At 46.1% G+C, this 16,629-nt stretch overlaps 1 protein-coding gene across 11 annotated transcripts in view; it reads right to left on the minus strand.

The window, feature by feature from the left end:
• LOC108407231 (gasdermin-C-like) overlaps window positions 1-16,629 on the minus strand; it is a 72,924-nt gene that overhangs the window by 33,148 nt on the left and 23,147 nt on the right. For 8 of the 11 annotated variants that reach the window (XR_012128534.1, XR_012128532.1, XR_012128538.1 and 5 more), the window contains 12 exons: window positions 12,028-12,139; window positions 10,801-10,839; window positions 10,387-10,413; window positions 10,128-10,157; window positions 8,277-8,315; window positions 7,863-7,889; window positions 7,599-7,628; window positions 7,328-7,354; window positions 6,682-6,821; window positions 6,232-6,361; window positions 5,714-5,787; window positions 4,776-5,069 (listed from right to left, as the gene is read on the minus strand). Coding sequence is in view for 1 of the 11 variants with exons in the window: in XM_073230131.1 (XP_073086232.1) it covers window positions 4,830-5,069; window positions 5,714-5,787; window positions 6,232-6,361; window positions 6,682-6,821; window positions 7,328-7,354; window positions 7,599-7,628; window positions 7,863-7,889; window positions 8,277-8,315; window positions 10,128-10,157; window positions 10,387-10,413; window positions 10,801-10,839; window positions 12,028-12,139 (915 nt within the window). In the remaining 10 variants the exon portion in view is untranslated. Of the gene's footprint in view, window positions 1-4,192; window positions 5,070-5,713; window positions 5,852-6,231; window positions 6,362-6,681; window positions 6,822-7,327; window positions 7,355-7,598; window positions 7,629-7,862; window positions 7,890-8,276; window positions 8,316-10,127; window positions 10,158-10,386; window positions 10,414-10,800; window positions 10,840-12,027; window positions 12,140-16,629 lie in introns of those variants that run through there. The other 3 variants (XM_073230131.1, XR_012128537.1, XR_012128536.1) reach the window with 3 other exon arrangements.

Below are 16,629 nucleotides of genomic sequence, written 5' to 3' on the forward strand. Positions count from 1 at the left end.
CTTCTAAGGGTTCCCCGACAAGCTCTGTTTCCACCGAGAGAGCGAATCCCAGTATTTCCACCACCCCTGCCTTCTTATGTGTTGACCAAAGTTTCAGTGTTTTGAAACAGTGTCATTTCTTGGCTGAATTTATTTTAAAACAATATATCCCTATTTATTGAAAGACACTTCAAACTCATAACCTGGACTTCTGCTCAGTATGAGACAATCAGATTTATCACAAAATCCAGCATAAGCGGTTGCCATATTACCAGGTGGGAGCTTCTGTGAAACGTTGAAAATAGGTCTCAGTTCCCCATAATTCAGGCCTTACCTCCCAGATATCTTTAAGGGAGTCTTTTATAATACAATGTAAATTTTAAGAGGGAGATTCTATTCTAAGGATATGAAAAGAGACCAGTGTTAACCCCTCTGCCACGGCCCCGTTTCTCCCAGCCTAGTCCAGGTTAACCCAGCAGGGAGGAAACTGAAAGAGGAGGAAGAGAGAAATGGTGTGAGGCGCGCAGGAGAGCAGAGATGGCAGAGAGGAGACTGCCTCTAGTGGCATAGGTGCCAAGGCAGTGTCCGGCATCGCCAACAAGCTTCCTGCAGTTGGACAATGCTGCCACCTTCTGGAATGTTTAGATATTTACAAGAAAATAATGGCAAACCCTATCATTTCAATAGATAAACCACGGAGATGTGGCCCTACTTAGCAATCAAGTTTTTTTTTTTAATTACCCCCAAGGTATTCCTGGAATTCACTTAACCTCAAATTAAGTATATTCACTTTTAAGCTTCTTCCTTTTGGACTACACCCCTTAGTGCCTGGACAATTAGAGAAACATTTCCAACATTCTCCCTACTGCCACGCACACTCCCTTTCCAAACCATTCCCCACCCAGGAGCCAGTCTCCAGTGACCTGTAATTCTACTTGGGACAAATTTGTTGCTCTGGCCTGTGAGGGATCGCAGACTGGCAACCTGAAGCTGAGTCTGCAGTAGCTCGGGTTGTGTGTGTGTGTGTGTGTGTGTGTGTGTGTGTGTCCAGAGCGTATTTTAAAGGGCACTAAGTGGGCCTATCTCCTCAGTCAGCTGCCTATACCCACACAGATGTGTGCATCCCTTCACACGCCTGAAGCCAGGAAAACCCACTTGAAAATTCACATCCACCCAGAACCTCAGAATGTGACCTTATCTGGAACTAGAATCTTTGCAGATATACTTAGTTAAGAGGTCATACTGGATGAGAGTGGACCCTGAATCCAGTATGACTGGCGTCCTTACAAAGAGAAACTCATAAACAAGAGACACTCAAGGAGAAGCCAGATGAAGATAGAGGCAGAGAGTGGACTGATGCATCTACAAGCCAAGGAATGTCAAATATTGCTGGAAACCACCAGAAGCTAGAAGAGGAAAGAAAGATGGTTCTTTCTGAGAGCCATCAAAGGGAGCATTGATTTCAGACTTCTAGCCTCCAAAACTATGAAAGGAAACATTTCTGTTGTTTTAAGTCACCCAGTTTATGGCACTTTGTTACAGCAGCCTTAGGAAACTAATACATTATTTATTTTCTATATCTTGCTACTAAAATTAAGAGCCCAGGAATAAGTCAAATGATTTTTGATAAGGGTGACAAGAACATTCAATAGGGAGAGAACCATCTCTTCATACTAAATAAATGTACAAAAATCTGGTGTGTTCCTACACATTAATGGTAAACTATCAAAAAGAAAATTAAGAAAACAATCCCACTTACAATATCATCAAAAGAAATAAAATACCTAGGAGAACATTTAACCAAGGGAGTGAAAGACTTTACACTGAAAACTTTAAGACTTTGGTTAAAGAAATTGAAAAAGACATGAATAAATGGGAAGCTATTTCATGCTCATGGATTGGAAGAAGTAATGTTGTTAAAATGTCCCTACCACCCAAAGCCATCTACAGATTCTATCACAATCCTTATCAAAATTCCAATGGCATTTTTCACAGAATAGAACAAATAATCCTCAAGCTTGTATGGAACCATAAAAGACCCTGAATACCAAAGAAATCTTGAGAAAGGACAAAGCTGGAGGCATCACGTTCCTGATTTCAAACTATATTACAAAGTTATAGTAATCAAAACATGTATAATACTGACATAAAAACAGACACACTAAGACCAATGGAACAGAATAGAGAACCCAGAAATAAACCCACACATATATGGTCAATTAATTTACCAGGGAGGAACCAAGCATACAACATGGGAAAAGGATAGTCTTTTCAGTGGTGCTGGGAAAACCGGACAGCTACATGCAGAATGGACCTGGACCGCTTCCTTACACCAGACCCAAAACTAACTCAAAATGGATTAAAGACTCAAATGTTAAGACCTTAAACTAGCAAACTTCCAGAAGAAAACTGGTGGTAAGCCCTGGGTCACAGCACAAGAGGCAAATAAGACCTTCAGAAGAGAGCTGAAGGGAAATTTCAAATTAAAAAAATAATAATAATAAATATATATGTGTATATACACACACATACATATAAATGTACAGACATGCATACATATCTATCTCTATCTGTACATCACTCTATAGATAGAGATGTAAATACATAAACACAGATGGAAAATAATTTTTTTAGATTTGATGCCCAAAAAAGGCCACAAAAGCAATAAATGAACAAGTGGGACCATATCAAACTAAAAGGCTTCCTCACAGCAAAGGACACCATCAACACAATGAAAAGGTGACCTACTACCGTACAGTATATATGAAAGGGGTTAAGAGAGAAAATCCTAAGGGTTCTCATCACAAGGGAAAAAAACGTTTTTTTCTTTCCTTCTTTTTGTCTCTATGAGATGCTGGATGTTAACTAAGCTTACTGTAGTAATCATTTTATGATATATGTAAGTTAAATCATTATGTTGTACACCTTCAATTTTTACACAGCTGTAGGCCCTTTATATTCCAATAAACCCAAAAAAAAGGACTCTCAAAACTCAATAATAAGAATCAATTTTTTTAACTCAAAAGGCTTACAGTAGGATTGCATTTGTATGTTGAGACAGAAAACCAATCAGTGGTTATGAGGGGAGGAGGGGGCTTGATTGCAGAAGGCCACCAGGGACCTTAGGGAGGGGATGGAACTGCTCTGTATCTTGACGGTGGTGGTGGTTGGACACCTGCCTGCTTCTGTTAAGACTCATAAAGAACACAAAGGAATGTGAATTTTTTATTTATGTAAATTACACCTCTATGAAAATCCATTTCTGGTCACCCCACACTACTGCTTAAAGCTCTTCCATGAGCTTCTATGGTCCATGAGGTTTCAAGGACATATCATGCCCCGGCCTCTCTTTCCAGCCTCACTTCCCAGCCGGCCTCTCCTCCTCTAACCGCACAGCCTTTCATTTTGCTGAACATACGGGTTTCCCTTATCGCCGTTACATTTTCCCATCACTGAGACCATGCTACCCCACCCGATTACCTAGCACCTCAGCCCTGATGTCAGCCCTATTCCCCCTTCCCAGGGAAGCCTCTCCCAACCCACACAACAGGCCTGCTCCCCCAGTGTGTGTGTTCTCACACAATCTTAGCTATGCACCTTGATTTTAGCTGTTTATCCTGTTATTATATTATAATAAGGTATTTATAAAATATTACAATGAACTTAATTTGATTAATACATCAGAATAAAAAGGGAGAAATTTGCTCCAGTGTTTCTCTCTGTTGGATTTCAACCCCTAGAACTGTACGTGGCACATAGTAGGGCACAATAAATATTTGTTGTATGAAGGGGTGAATGTCACAGAGAAATGAACAAATGCATATGAATTTTTAAGACAGGACTATATTCTTCTAATGAATTCTGATCGCAGCAGGCAGTTTGGCTTCCTGCTTCCCAGACTCTTGGGTTGGGAGAGTTAGAGACAATGGAAAAGCACTTCAGTGGAGGGAAAAGTACTCAGAATTCGGTCCCCTTAGAGAAGACAACAAAATTACACTCAGGTGCCTGAGTGGTATTAGCAAAGGAAACAAAGAGCCCTGGGTCACAGCACAAGAGACAAGACCTTCAGAAGTGACCTGAAGGGAAATCTCAAATTAAAAAAAAATAATAATAAATATATATGTGTATATACACACACATACATATAAATGTACAGACACATACATATCTCTGTCTGTACATCACTCTATAGATAGAGATGTAAATACATAAACACAGATGGAAAAGAGCTTTTATTTGAAACAATTTCAGGCTTACAAAATGTTTTAAGAACTAAAAAGAACTCTTATATATCCTACACCCATATTCCCCAATTATTAACATTTTACTTCATTCTATGGTCATGTATCTGACTTTCTACCATCAATCCCATGGAGTGGGGTGAGGCAAAGCCTGTTTCAAGAAAAAAAAAGGATTCTTCTTTTTAATATTTCACCATATATCCTTGGACACATATCTGTTTATCTACCCCTTAACGCACATGATTTTCTTCACGCATTTCAGAGTAAATTAAAAGATACCAGCATCATTCACCCCAAACATTCAATTTGCATATTAGAGTTCAATATTTGTTTACACTATCTTAAAGTAAAATGTACATACAGTGAAATGCTCGCATCTCTAGATACTATTTGATGAATATTGACAAATGCATGAAACTTTATCAAGATACAGATATTTTCATCCCACCAGAACCTTCCATCGAGTCTCCACTGAGCCCTGCCCCACCCCTCTTCTCCCCTGGAAAGGCAGAGGGGTGTAGCCCTAGGTGCCCTGAGCCCAGGGAGGGCACTCACAGCGTGGCCTCGGGAGGGTCAGGCCGCTCTGGACAGACGCCCCCCATGCAGGGCTCAGGCTGCCGCCAGCTGCTGCAGGACCGACAGGGCCCCATACAGGGCAGACAGAGGCTGCTTGGCTTCCAGGTCCCAGGTGGACCAGGGCCTATTCAGCTTCACCTCCAGGCCGCACTCCTCCAGCAGGCCACAGGTGATCACCAAAGCCTCGCCCTGGAGGGGGGCCAGGAGCGCGGGCTTCAGGGTGAAGGGAATGTTCCAGGGGTACTTGAAGTTGGGCTCCAGGATACTCCGGACCTGGAAGAAACCGGTATCAGGTGTCACACATCGGCTGTGAGGTTGGGAAGAGAAAACCTTCTGTCCCTGGAGCTGGGGGTATGCGGGGTCTCTGAGGGAGAAAGAGCCTTGGACCCGAGGGGCTGGGAGTCATGTCCTGGGCGTGTCCTGTGATCAATGTGACCTTGAACATGTGGAGCATCGGTTCCTCAGGTGCTGAACGGTGACACTAACAATTACTTTGCAGAATAGTAGTGCTTGGAATTAGATATGTGTGTGTATGTGTACATGTGTGTGCATGTAAGTATGTTTGCACACACATGCTCATATATATGATACATGGAGAGAAAGAGGGAGCAGTTTGCAAACAGAGCTGTGTAAATAAGCAGGAATATGGCTCAGATGCCCTGAGCTCCCCAACCTGTATTCCTATGAAGCTATTTGAGAACCGTGGGGACCTCTGCAGGGGTTGCCCTGGACATTGAGACCCTCCAGAGGGCATGCAAGCCCATGGGGTCTGCTCCTCTGGGAGATGCAGCCTGACTTCCCAGAGGCCACCAGGGACGGTCCCCCTCCCAGCAGAGGCTCTCTCTGTGCTCAGATCGGTCTCCTCTGCTGGACCCTCACCCTCCTCCCAGGGATGCTGGCCCCTGGGGGTTTCTCACCAGCTCCCGCTGATGCAGCAGGATCCCCTTCTCCATGGACTGGGCCAGCAGATCAAGTTGGGTGTCATTCAGCACTGGGGACGGGGCGCATTTGGGGAACGAGTGACGAAGAGTCAGATGTTCCTCTCCCCCTGGGAACTAGGGGACCCCATGAGGAGGGAACTCTGAGGCAGAGGGAGAAGCCCACTAGGCTTGGGGCCGAGTGCCCAGCTCTGGGAAGTCCCCCTCCGGCTCCTGGGATGGCCTCCAGGGTGCCACATGACATGGTCAGAGGACGGGAGCCTGACTCTGGAGCCACAGGCTTCTGCTGGGTGAACCCCCACGGGTCACCTTCTAGACCTCGGGCTGCCTCTGTGTCACACGGCAAGTCCACCCACTGAGCCCTCCTGACCTCGGACAGAGGTGTGATGGGAGGAGGCAAAAACATAACGTTCGAAGCGCTGTGGAGAGGGGGCGTCTAATGCAGGGGCTCTGGGGGCCACCGTGTGCCCCTCCCAGCCTTCCCCCAGACCACTTACCGACTATGGCTTCAAGCAGGTAAAGGATGAGGTACTTTGTGTTACTCCATGAATACCCGGAATCCTCTTGCAGCTTATTTAGGATGGTGCTGCCAGGGCCGTTCAAATGACCCAAAGATTCCTGTTCAAGCTTTGGGAGACAGATGTTGACAAGGACGATGGTGTGACACTGTCATGTGACTCTGCCTATGAATTCTGTGTCTGTGAGTAGTTAACCAAGGGACGGAGGTGCCGGCTCTCTGCCTCCCCAGGGGACAGTAAGCACCCTTGGTATGTGGGGTGCTCCTTGGCTCTGGTCAGTGGACAGAGGGCCAGAGCCCCACAGCTCAGTTGTCCTCACTGCCCTGCGATCGCCCCATTCTTCCTCCCCCCAGATCGTGGCAGCGTGTCTCCTGATCATTTCCCGTCCACCAGTGTGGTCAGCCCTTGTAAGCTGAGGGAGCCTCTCACCGTGTGCATGAGGGCCTCCAGGGCCTCTCGGTCCTGGAGCATGTCCTGGACGCTAGAGAACACGACATCCTGAACGTCTCTGGGGAGCCGGGCCACAGCCTCCGCTTTCTCAGAAACCTCTTCTTGGAGGCACCTGAAATCTGCCCTCAGGGGTTCATGCCAACCAGGAAATGGGGGCAGCGCTTACATCAGAACATTCCCGGGATGATCAGCCCTTTCCCATGAACCTGAGCAAAACTCCTCTGTCCCTTTAGCTGCTGACCACAGAATGAACTGAGGAGAGCATGTCAGGGGCTCTCTGCTTCCCCCAGGAGATGTGAGGAGGCCTCAAGGTGATCTGCTGAGCAGGAGAGGTCACGTGGGTGGAAGCCCCAGGCAGGCAGGCATTTCTGTGTGGTTCGTGTTTTGTTTGCTCAGTGTTCAGGTTAATGCCGATTGCCCAACAGACCCCAGTAAATGCTTGGAGAATCCAAATACGAACCAACGAACGAACGAACGAACGAACGAATGATGAGAGGGGCTGACCAAAGTGTCAATTACGGGAAGTAGAGCTCAGTGTTGTCACTTGCATGGAAACCTCCATTTGAGTTTTCAATGGGAGTATCCTGATCATAAGACCCCAAATTTCCTTTTAATAAGTACTCACCTCGCCAAAAGGGTTCTTCTATTCTTCCTGCAGAGAATCACAAGTTATCATCTCTTTCCTTGCACACAAGTTGGTTTAAGAGATGCATTGGTGAACTCTGCCCTCCTACTTCCTTCTCTTGCCCAACCCCTTCCTGCCCCATCCTGGTCCATTCCTCCACCTCCTGACCTTCCTGGACCCTCCCAACCACAGAAACTGGGACCAGTCCTTCAGGCAGTGGTGCACACAACAGGTGTGTGCACGATGAGATGCCCAGCACACACACACTCACCTATTGGCAGGATGGTAGGATTTACAGGGTCTAGAAGACAAATTGGAGTCAGTGTCTGAAGCCACTCGGTGCCTCTCACCTTCTGTCCCCTCCTTCCCTGACCCTCTGCTTTCCATCCAGCCCTGCCCTTTGCCCTGGGGGCCAGATCCCAGGCCCTTAAGTAAGGACTGCAGACGCAATCACAGGGGGCTTTTGTTGTGCAGAGAAGCCTCATGGGGTTGAGGGGATCAGACTCCACTTTGGGCTCTAAAATCACCCACTCACCTGGTGACATTAACATGTGCAGTTGCTCTGGAAAGAGAAACAGGTGCTGGCTCACAGGGACTCCCTCCACTCCCCTTCCCCAGGGTCCTTCCCCAGCCCTCTCCCTCCCCTTCCCAGCTCTCTACCCTCTCCCCATTATTTCCTATCTCTTAATACTAATTCAGTTGACACAGTGCCTGGACCCCTGGAGCCCCAGCAAGTCCCCCACTGTGACCATACCTCGGTGTTTAAAGGAGAAGGTGGCCTTCTCTGCAGCCAGGGCCTTTAGCAGGGCAAAAGTTGGGAGCTGCCTGGCTTGGGAAGGTTTTCTATGGGTGTTGGGGGATAAGCCCCCTCTTATTAGCCTCCAAATGGGGTCAGGGCTCAGTGGGGCCTGAGGTCTCAGCAGAGAACCTGCCCGGCTCTGAGACTCACCTTCTGGGAAGGTTCTCTGCTGATCATCATTTGAGATGTCTGGGATGGAGAAGAAGCCAGGTCAAGATGTTAGGCAGAAAGACAAATATGAGCGATATGATAAGAGGGTGAAGCACACCAGGAACTCAGGAAGTTAATTAACTAAAGCCAGAGAGTCAGAAAAAACTCACTGAGTTAATAATGCCCTTTGAAATGAGTTCATTCCACACTCTCTAAGTCTGGGCTAATCTGGAGACTTGCACTAGCTAATGCAGGCGAGATGGGACAGAGACAAGGGACAAGCATCCCAAAATGCCAAGATTAACATAATAAGAACATGAGGGACTTTATTTAAGGTTAGGATTGCACTTTTGGAAGAGAATTGGGAAGTTAGATTCCTAACATTCTTTTGTAATCAGCCAATGACTTATCTTAAGGGAAGGCAAGCAGTCTTAACTGATACGTTCCCAGTACTTAGGGGTGGCCACTGTCTGAGAGAGAAACAAGAGGTTTCTCCTACAGAATTACCTGGAGAACTGGCTATAGACAATGACATATTGCCTCTCACTGTATATAAGTGTTATGAGACCATCTGAGAAACCTACACCCCCCAGTGCTTGATCTTTATCCCATTCTTGAAACTCCTTCAAAGACAGTATCCCAGCTTATGGGTGTACCGCTTCTTCTCTGAGGTTCCCTGCATTTGCCTTTCTTCCAGTGTTTTTCTCTCGTCCTACTTCAGATTAGTAGGGAATGGCTACTGAGAGCTCTGATTTGGGTGTGCAAGTTCCTGTCTCCTGCTAACGCAGACGGAACTGGCTATATGATCGTGCTCCTTAGTAACCTGCCAGAAAATCTCCTTTCTCTGCCTTTAGGAAGTTCTCAGAACATAATCTCACTCTACCACCTGGGCTGTGTGGCTCCCCCAAATCCTGGGGTGGTAGGGACTCAGTTCCCACACGGTGCAGATTCAAGCAGACACTGGATGCCAGGTGACACTGGCTTTAGTGGTTGGCAAGGGATTTGCCCTGTGCTGAGCAGCAGTTCAATGAGCTTCCCTTTCTTCCCTCTGTTTTTCCTTCCTCTCTGCTTTATTCAAGTAAATCTGTCTTTGTCTACCTTGACACTAGCCCCTGCCTTAGAGTATATGCAAATAAAACTTTCATTCGGCTTCACTACTGTGTCTCTGCCCTTCAATTCTTTCTGGCTGTGGGGACAAGAACCTAAGAGAACAAACTAATCACTCACACAAGAAGAGTGGAGGTTATTCCTGCTGGGGTCTTCACACCCCACCTGCAGCCCCGGGACCCCTCCTCCAGGCCGGGGTGGGCACTTCTCTGTGTGGCCTGGGGACCCTCCGTCAGAATCACCTGGATGCTTGCTGACGCTCAGGGTCCCTGACCTCAGTCTGTGTTTCTGAATCAGTTCTGAAAAGCACCCTGGGCTCTTCTTTTAAATAAGCACTTCGTGATGCATCTAACACCAGAGACCTGCCTTTGCAAGGGGAAGGGTCTGACTTCCTCCTCCTCCTGTGAGGATGGGGTCTTCCTGGTGCCCTGTGTGCCCCTCTCCTGAGTCCCCTCCTCACTTGAGCACTAACCTCACCAAAAGGGTTCCCCAATTCTTCCTGCTAAGAGAATCTCAAGTCATCATCTTTCCTCAAACACAAATTGGTTTTAGGGACACAATGGTGGGTTCTGCCCTGCTACTGCCTCTCCGTCTTCCTCAACCCCTTCCTGCCCTACCCTGGTCCATTCCCTCCATGCCAGGCCTTCCTGGACCCTCCCAACCACAGAAACTGGGGCCAGGCCTTCGGGCAGTGGTGCACACAACAGGTGCGTGCATGATGGGATGCCCAGCACACACACTCACCTATTGGCAGGATGGTAGGATTTACAGGGCCTAGAAGACAAATCGGAGTCAGTGTCTGAAGCCACGCGGTGACTCTGACCTTCTGTCCCCTCCTTCCCTGAGCCCCCCTTTCCACCCACACCTGCCCTTTGCCCAGGGGGCCAGAACCCAGGCCTCAGGTAGGGACTGCAAAGGCAATCACACAGGGTTTTTGTTGTACAAAGTGGCCTTTTGTGGGGGGAGATCAGACCCACTTTTGGCTCTAATGTCACCCACTTACCTGATGACATTAACATGTGCAGTTGTTCTGGAAAGAGAAACAGGTGCTGGCTCACAGGGACTCCCTCCACTCCCCTTCCCCGGGGTCCTTCCCCAGCCTTCTCCCCCCCCCCTTTCAGGTCTCTCCTCCTCCCTCTTATTTCCCACCTCTTACCACTACTTCAGCTGACACAGTGCCTGGAGACCTGGAGCCCCAGCAGGTCCCACACTGTGACCCCATCTCAGTGTTCAAAGGAGAAAGGTGGCCTCCCCCATGGGCAGTGCCTCAGGTGGCTCAAAGGCTGGGAGCTGCCCAGCTAGGGAAGGTTTTCTGTGGGTTTTGGGGGCTGTGCCCCCTCTTATTAGCCTCCAAAGGGGATCAGAGCTCAGGGGGCCTGAGGACTCAGCAGAGAACCTGCCCGGCTCTGAGACTCACCTTCTGGGAAGGTTCTCTGCTTGTCATCATCTGAGATGTCTGCGATGGAGAAGAAGCCAGGTCAGGAGAGCCAAGGTTATTCCTGCTGGGGTCTTCACACCCCGCCTGCAGCCCTGGGACCCCTCCTCCAGGCCGGGGCGGGCGCTTCTCTGTGTGGCCTGGGGACCCTCCGTCAGAATCACCTGGATGCTTGCTGACACTCAGGGTCCCTGACCTCAGTCTCTGTTTGTGAATCAGGCTCTGAAAAGCACCCTGGGCTCTGCATTTAAGTCAGCACCTTGGGTGCTCATTATGCATCCGACACTAGAGAACCACCTTTAGGAGGTGATGGAAATTGGCCCCCTGCTCCTCCTCCGAGGATGGGGTCTTCCTGGTGGCCTGTGTGCTCCTCTCCTGTGTCCCCTCCTCCCTTGCCCACTCCCAGTCCTGCCATCCCCCTGGGGATTTCAAATTTCCTCTAAGAAATGCACTGAGATCTGAAAACTACCTAACAATAAGACTGAAGCGTTGGACAGGGGACAAGAGCCCACGAAGGAGACAGAACAGGAGGTGGACCCCGGCTGTGTCAGCCTGAGCTCTAGCCGGGACTCCACAGGGGGACAGGAGAGACCAGGGACTCCGAGCTGGTCGTGTTTCCAGGGCTCACTGCTCTACCCGGGTTTGCAATGACAGGCTGGCATCGATTGCTCACCCACGTGGGGCCTGAACCCAAAGAGTGTGTGTGCGGGGACTGTTCATCTGAGGCTTGTGAGAGAGGGAGAGGTGCACATGAAATCTTGCCTCGTGTGACTAGGGAGTCACGGCTACCGTCTGTAGCTGCTGTGAAGACACCTGGTGGGCTGAAACGGGGGTGATGGGCGACCTGCGAGGGCTCTGCCCCCACGCAGCTGAGCTGCTGGGATCGGTGGGGCCCTGCTGTATGGGGGTGGCTGCGATTCGGGTTGCACTTTGCCCTGCGCTAAGGACACCTCTGTGTTGGGCACCTGTTTTGACCAACCGCCCCCATGCGGGAGACTGTTTCGTATCTCTAACATTTCCTTGGGGCCATGGGCGGAGGTGGCCGGCAGGGTGTGGGGGGAGGGGAGTGTGTGCCCGGGACGCTGAGAGACGTGTCTCCTCATCCTCCATGGAGGGGCGGGGCGGCCCAGGTGGCCTGTGGACAGGTTTTGCCCTCGTGTTTCTCTTCTCAGGCCCCTCTCCCCTCTGCCCCCTTCAGCCTTCACTTACCCCAGTTGTTGCCCTTGATAATCAGCTTCTTCTTCTTATAGGCCATCACCATGCCTTTCTGTAGAATCTTCTCCCTTTTTTCCATTTTGCTGTCCTCTCCCATGGCTCCCCCCTGGGGAGAGAAGCCAGGCATGAGAGCGTCATATATGCGCAAACTGATGTGCGAGGCACATGAGCAAGCGACCCGCCAGCCCCCTGCCCTCACGCTCCCTACTCCTGATCCCCGTTTGCAGTTACCAATTTTTTCCCTATTTCTTCCTACATTTACCCTCACAGTTCTCCGTTTCAGGGTTATATGGCAATGATTTGACTTTTTCCAAATTTAAGTATGTCCAGTTACGCACTCCTTTGATGAGGAGGGTTGCTTTTTCCTTCTGACCCCTCACTGCTCCTTTCCCAACCCCTTTTTTTTTGTCTTTTTATTTTTTATTTTGGTATCATTAATATACAATTACATGAGCAACATTGTGGTTATGAGATTCCCCCCATTATCAAGTCCCCACCACAACCCCTACTACAGTCACTATCCATCAGCGTAAGGTGCTGTAGAGTCACTACTTTCTTCCCTGTGTTGTTCTGCCTTCCCCGTGCCCCACCCCCCACATTATGTCTCCTAATCCTAATGCCCCTTTTCCTCCCTTATCCCTCCCTTCCCACCCATCTTCCCCAGTCCCTTTTCCTTTGGTAACTGTTAGTCCATTCTTGGGTTCTGTGAGTCTGCTGCTATTTTGTTCCTTCAGTTTTTTCTTTGTTCTTATGCTCCACAGATGAGTGAAATCATTTGGTACTTGTCTTTCTCCGCCTGGCTTATTTCACTGAGCATAATACCCTCTAGCTCCATCCATATTGTTGCAAATGGTAGGATTTGTTTTCTTCTTAGGGCTGAATAGTATTCCATTGTGTATATGTACCACATCTTCTTTATCCATTCATCTACTGATGGACACTTAGGTTGCTTCCATTTCTTGGCTATTGTAAATAGTGCTGTGATAAACATAGGGGTGCATAGGTCTTTTCAAACGGGGCTGCTGCATTCTTAGGGTAAATTCCTAGGAGTGGAATTCCTGAGTCAAATGTTATTTCTATTTTGAGTTTTTTGAGGAACCTCCATACTGCTTTCCACAATGGTTGAACTAATGTACATTCCCACCGCAGTGTAGGAGGGTTCCCCTTTCTCCACATCCTCACCAACATTTGTTGTTTATCTTTTAGATGTTGGCCATCCTAACTGGTGTGAGATGATATCTCATTGTGGTTTTACTTTGCATTTCTCTGATGATTAGTGATGTGGAGCATCTTTTCCTGTGCCTGTTGACCATCTGAATTTCTTCTTTGGAGAAGTGTCTGTTCAGATCCTCTGTCCATTTTTTAATTGGATTATTTGCTTTTTGTTTATTGAGGTACATGAGGTCTTTATATATTTTGGATGTGAACCCCTTATCGGATATGTCATTTATGAATATATTCTCCCGTACTGTAGTATGTCTTTGTGTTCTGCTGATGGTGTCCTTTGCTGTACAGAAGCTTTTTAGTTTGATATAGTCCCACTTATTCATTTTTGCTTTTGTTTTCCTTGCCTGGGGAAACACGTTCATGAAGAAGTTGCTCATGTTTATATTCAAGAGAGTTTTGCCTAAGTTTTCTTCTAAGAGTTGTATGGTTTCGTGACTTACATTCAGGTCTTTAATCTATTTTGAGTTTACTTTTGTGTATGCAGTTAGACAGTAATCCAGTTTCATTCTCTTATATGTAACTGTCCAGTTTTGCGAACACCATCTGTTGAAGAGTCTGTCATTTCCCCATTGTATATCCATGGCTCCTTTATCATATGTTAATTGACTGTATATGCTTGGGTTAATATCTGGACTCTATTCTGTTCCACTGGCCTACGGGTCTCTTCTTGTGCCAGTACCAAATTGTCTTGATTACTGTTACTTTGTAGTAGAGCTTGAATTTGGGAAGCGAGATCCCCCCTGCTTTATTCTTCCTTCTCAGCATTGCTTTGGCTATTTGGGGTCTTTTGTAGTTCCATATGAATTTTAGAACTATTTGTTCCAGTTCATTGAAGAATGCTATCAGTATTTTGATAGGGATTGCATTGAATCTGTAGATTGCTTTAGGCAGAATGACCATTTTGACAATATTAATTCTTCCTACCCAAGAGCATGGGATGAATTCCCATTTATTAGTATCCTCTTTAATTTCTCTTAAAAGTGTCTTGTAGTTTTCAGGGCATAGGTCTTTCACTTCATTGGTTAGGTTTATTCCTAGGTATTTTATTCTTTTTGATGCAATTGGGAATGAAATTGTTTTCCTGATTTCTCTTTCTGCTAGTTCACCATTAGTGTATAGGAATGCAACAGATTTCTGTGTATTAATTTTGTATCCTGCAACTTGCTGTATTCAGATATTAGTTCTAGAAGTTTTGGAGTGGATTCTTTAGGGTTTTTTTATGTACAATAACATGTCATCTGCAAACAGTGAGAGTTTGACTTCTTCCTTACCAATCTGGATGCCTTGTATTTCTGTGTGTTGTCTGATTGCCATGGCTAGGACCTCCAGTACTATGTTGATTAAAAGTGGAGAAAGTGGGCATCCTTGTCTTGTTCCTGATCTTAGAGGAAAAGCTTTCAGCTTCTTGCTGTTAAGTATGATGTTGACTGTGGGTTTGTCATATAGGGCCTTTACTATGTAGAGGTCTTACCCTTTTTGCCCATTTTGTTGAGAATTTCTATCATGAATGGATGTTGAATTTTGTCACATGCTTTTTCAGCATCTATAGAGATGATCATGTGGTTTTTGTCCTTCTTTTGTTGATGTAGTGGATGATGTTGACGGATATTCTAATGTTGGACTATCCTTGCATCCCTGGGATGGATCCCATTTGTTCATGGTATATGATCTTCTTGGGTTTTTAATACAGTTTGCTAATATTTTGCTGAGTATTTTTGCATCTATGTTCATCACAGATATTGGTCTGTAGTTTTCTTTTTTTGTGGTGTCTTTGCCTGGTTTTGGTATTAGAATGATGCTGGCTTCACAGAATGAGTTTGGAAGTATTCCCTCCTCTTCTATTTTTTGGAAAACTTTAAGGGAATGGATATTATGTCTTCTCTAAATGTCTGATAAAATTCAGTGGTGAATCCATCTGGGCATGGGGTTTTGTTCTTATGTAGTTTTTTGATTACCAATTCAATTTCATTACTGGTAATTGTTCTGTTAAGATTTTCTGTTTCTTTCTGGGTCAGTCTTGGAAGGTTGTATTTTTCTACCCCCTTCCTTTTAAAATGTTCACATCACAATGTCTAAATTAATATTCATCATGTCCAGTGGGGGAAACTGCTGTCCTCTCTCCAGGTCTGTCCTTTAGCAGTTAGTTAATATACAACTTGGTGACCTCTTCCTCCTTTACTCATTCTTTCCAGAAGACATAGGGGACACATTTTCTGAGTCCTTACATAACTGAAGACATCTTTATTTTACTCTCACACATGATTGGCATTTGACTGGACATAGAATTCTAGGCTGGAATTCCTTAGATTGTGACTTTATTTTTCCCTTCAGAAACATTTATGATTTCTTTTTGAGGGAAGTGCCCTAGAGTGTCACACTATGTTCCTCATTGTTCATCTATGTTTGCCCAGTACACTATGCCATTCATTCTCTCTTCATCATAGAAACACATCCTTCAGTTCTTGTGAACTTTCTTGTATCAACCCTTCCACAGTTTTCCCCCATAAACTTTGATGTATGTTCTCTTCTTCTGGAGCTCCTGTTATTCAAAAGTTGTATCTTGGACTGAACCTCTAAATGTTTTAATTAATAGTCTCCTGTCTTTTACTTGTTCTTTATTGGAAATTTCCTGGATTTTATTTTTGACTTACAATTTTCAAAGATTTTCACTTCCAGTTTCCAGCCTGACATGTAAAAAGCTTGAAAATAGTCATTTCATCATAATATCAAGTAAAAAGTTGAAGAAACTATTCAATTAAAAAATGGGCAGAGGAGCTGAACAGAAGTTCTCCAAAGAAGAAATTCAGATGGCCAACAGACACATGAAAAGATGCTCCACATTGCTAGTCATCAGAGAGATGAAAATTAAAACCACAATGAGATGTTACCTCACACCAGTTAGGATGGCCAACATCCAAAAGACAAACAACAACAAATGTTGGCAAGGTTGTAGAGAAAGGGGAACCCTCCTACACTGCTGGTGGGAATGTACATTAGTTCAACCACTGTGGAAAGCAGTATGGAGGTTCCTCAAAAAGCTCAAAATAGAAATACCATTTGACCCAGGAATTCCACGTCTAGGAATTTACCCTAAAAATAAGCAGCCCAGTTTGAAAAAGACAGATGCACCCCCATGTTTATCACAGCACTATTTACAATAGCCAAGAAATGGAAGAAACCTAAGTGTCCATCAGTAGATGAATGGATAAAGAAGATGTGGTACATATACACAATGGAATATTATTCAGCCATAAGAAGAAAACAAATCCTACCATTTGCAACAACATGGATGGAGCTACAGGGTATTATGCTCAGTGAAATAAGACAGGTGGAGAAAGACAAGTACCAAATGATTTCACTCATCTGTGG

The sequence above is a fragment of the Manis javanica genome, chromosome 2 (assembly GCF_040802235.1).
Source record: "Manis javanica isolate MJ-LG chromosome 2, MJ_LKY, whole genome shotgun sequence".
Classification (NCBI taxonomy): domain Eukaryota; kingdom Metazoa; phylum Chordata; class Mammalia; order Pholidota; family Manidae; genus Manis; species Manis javanica.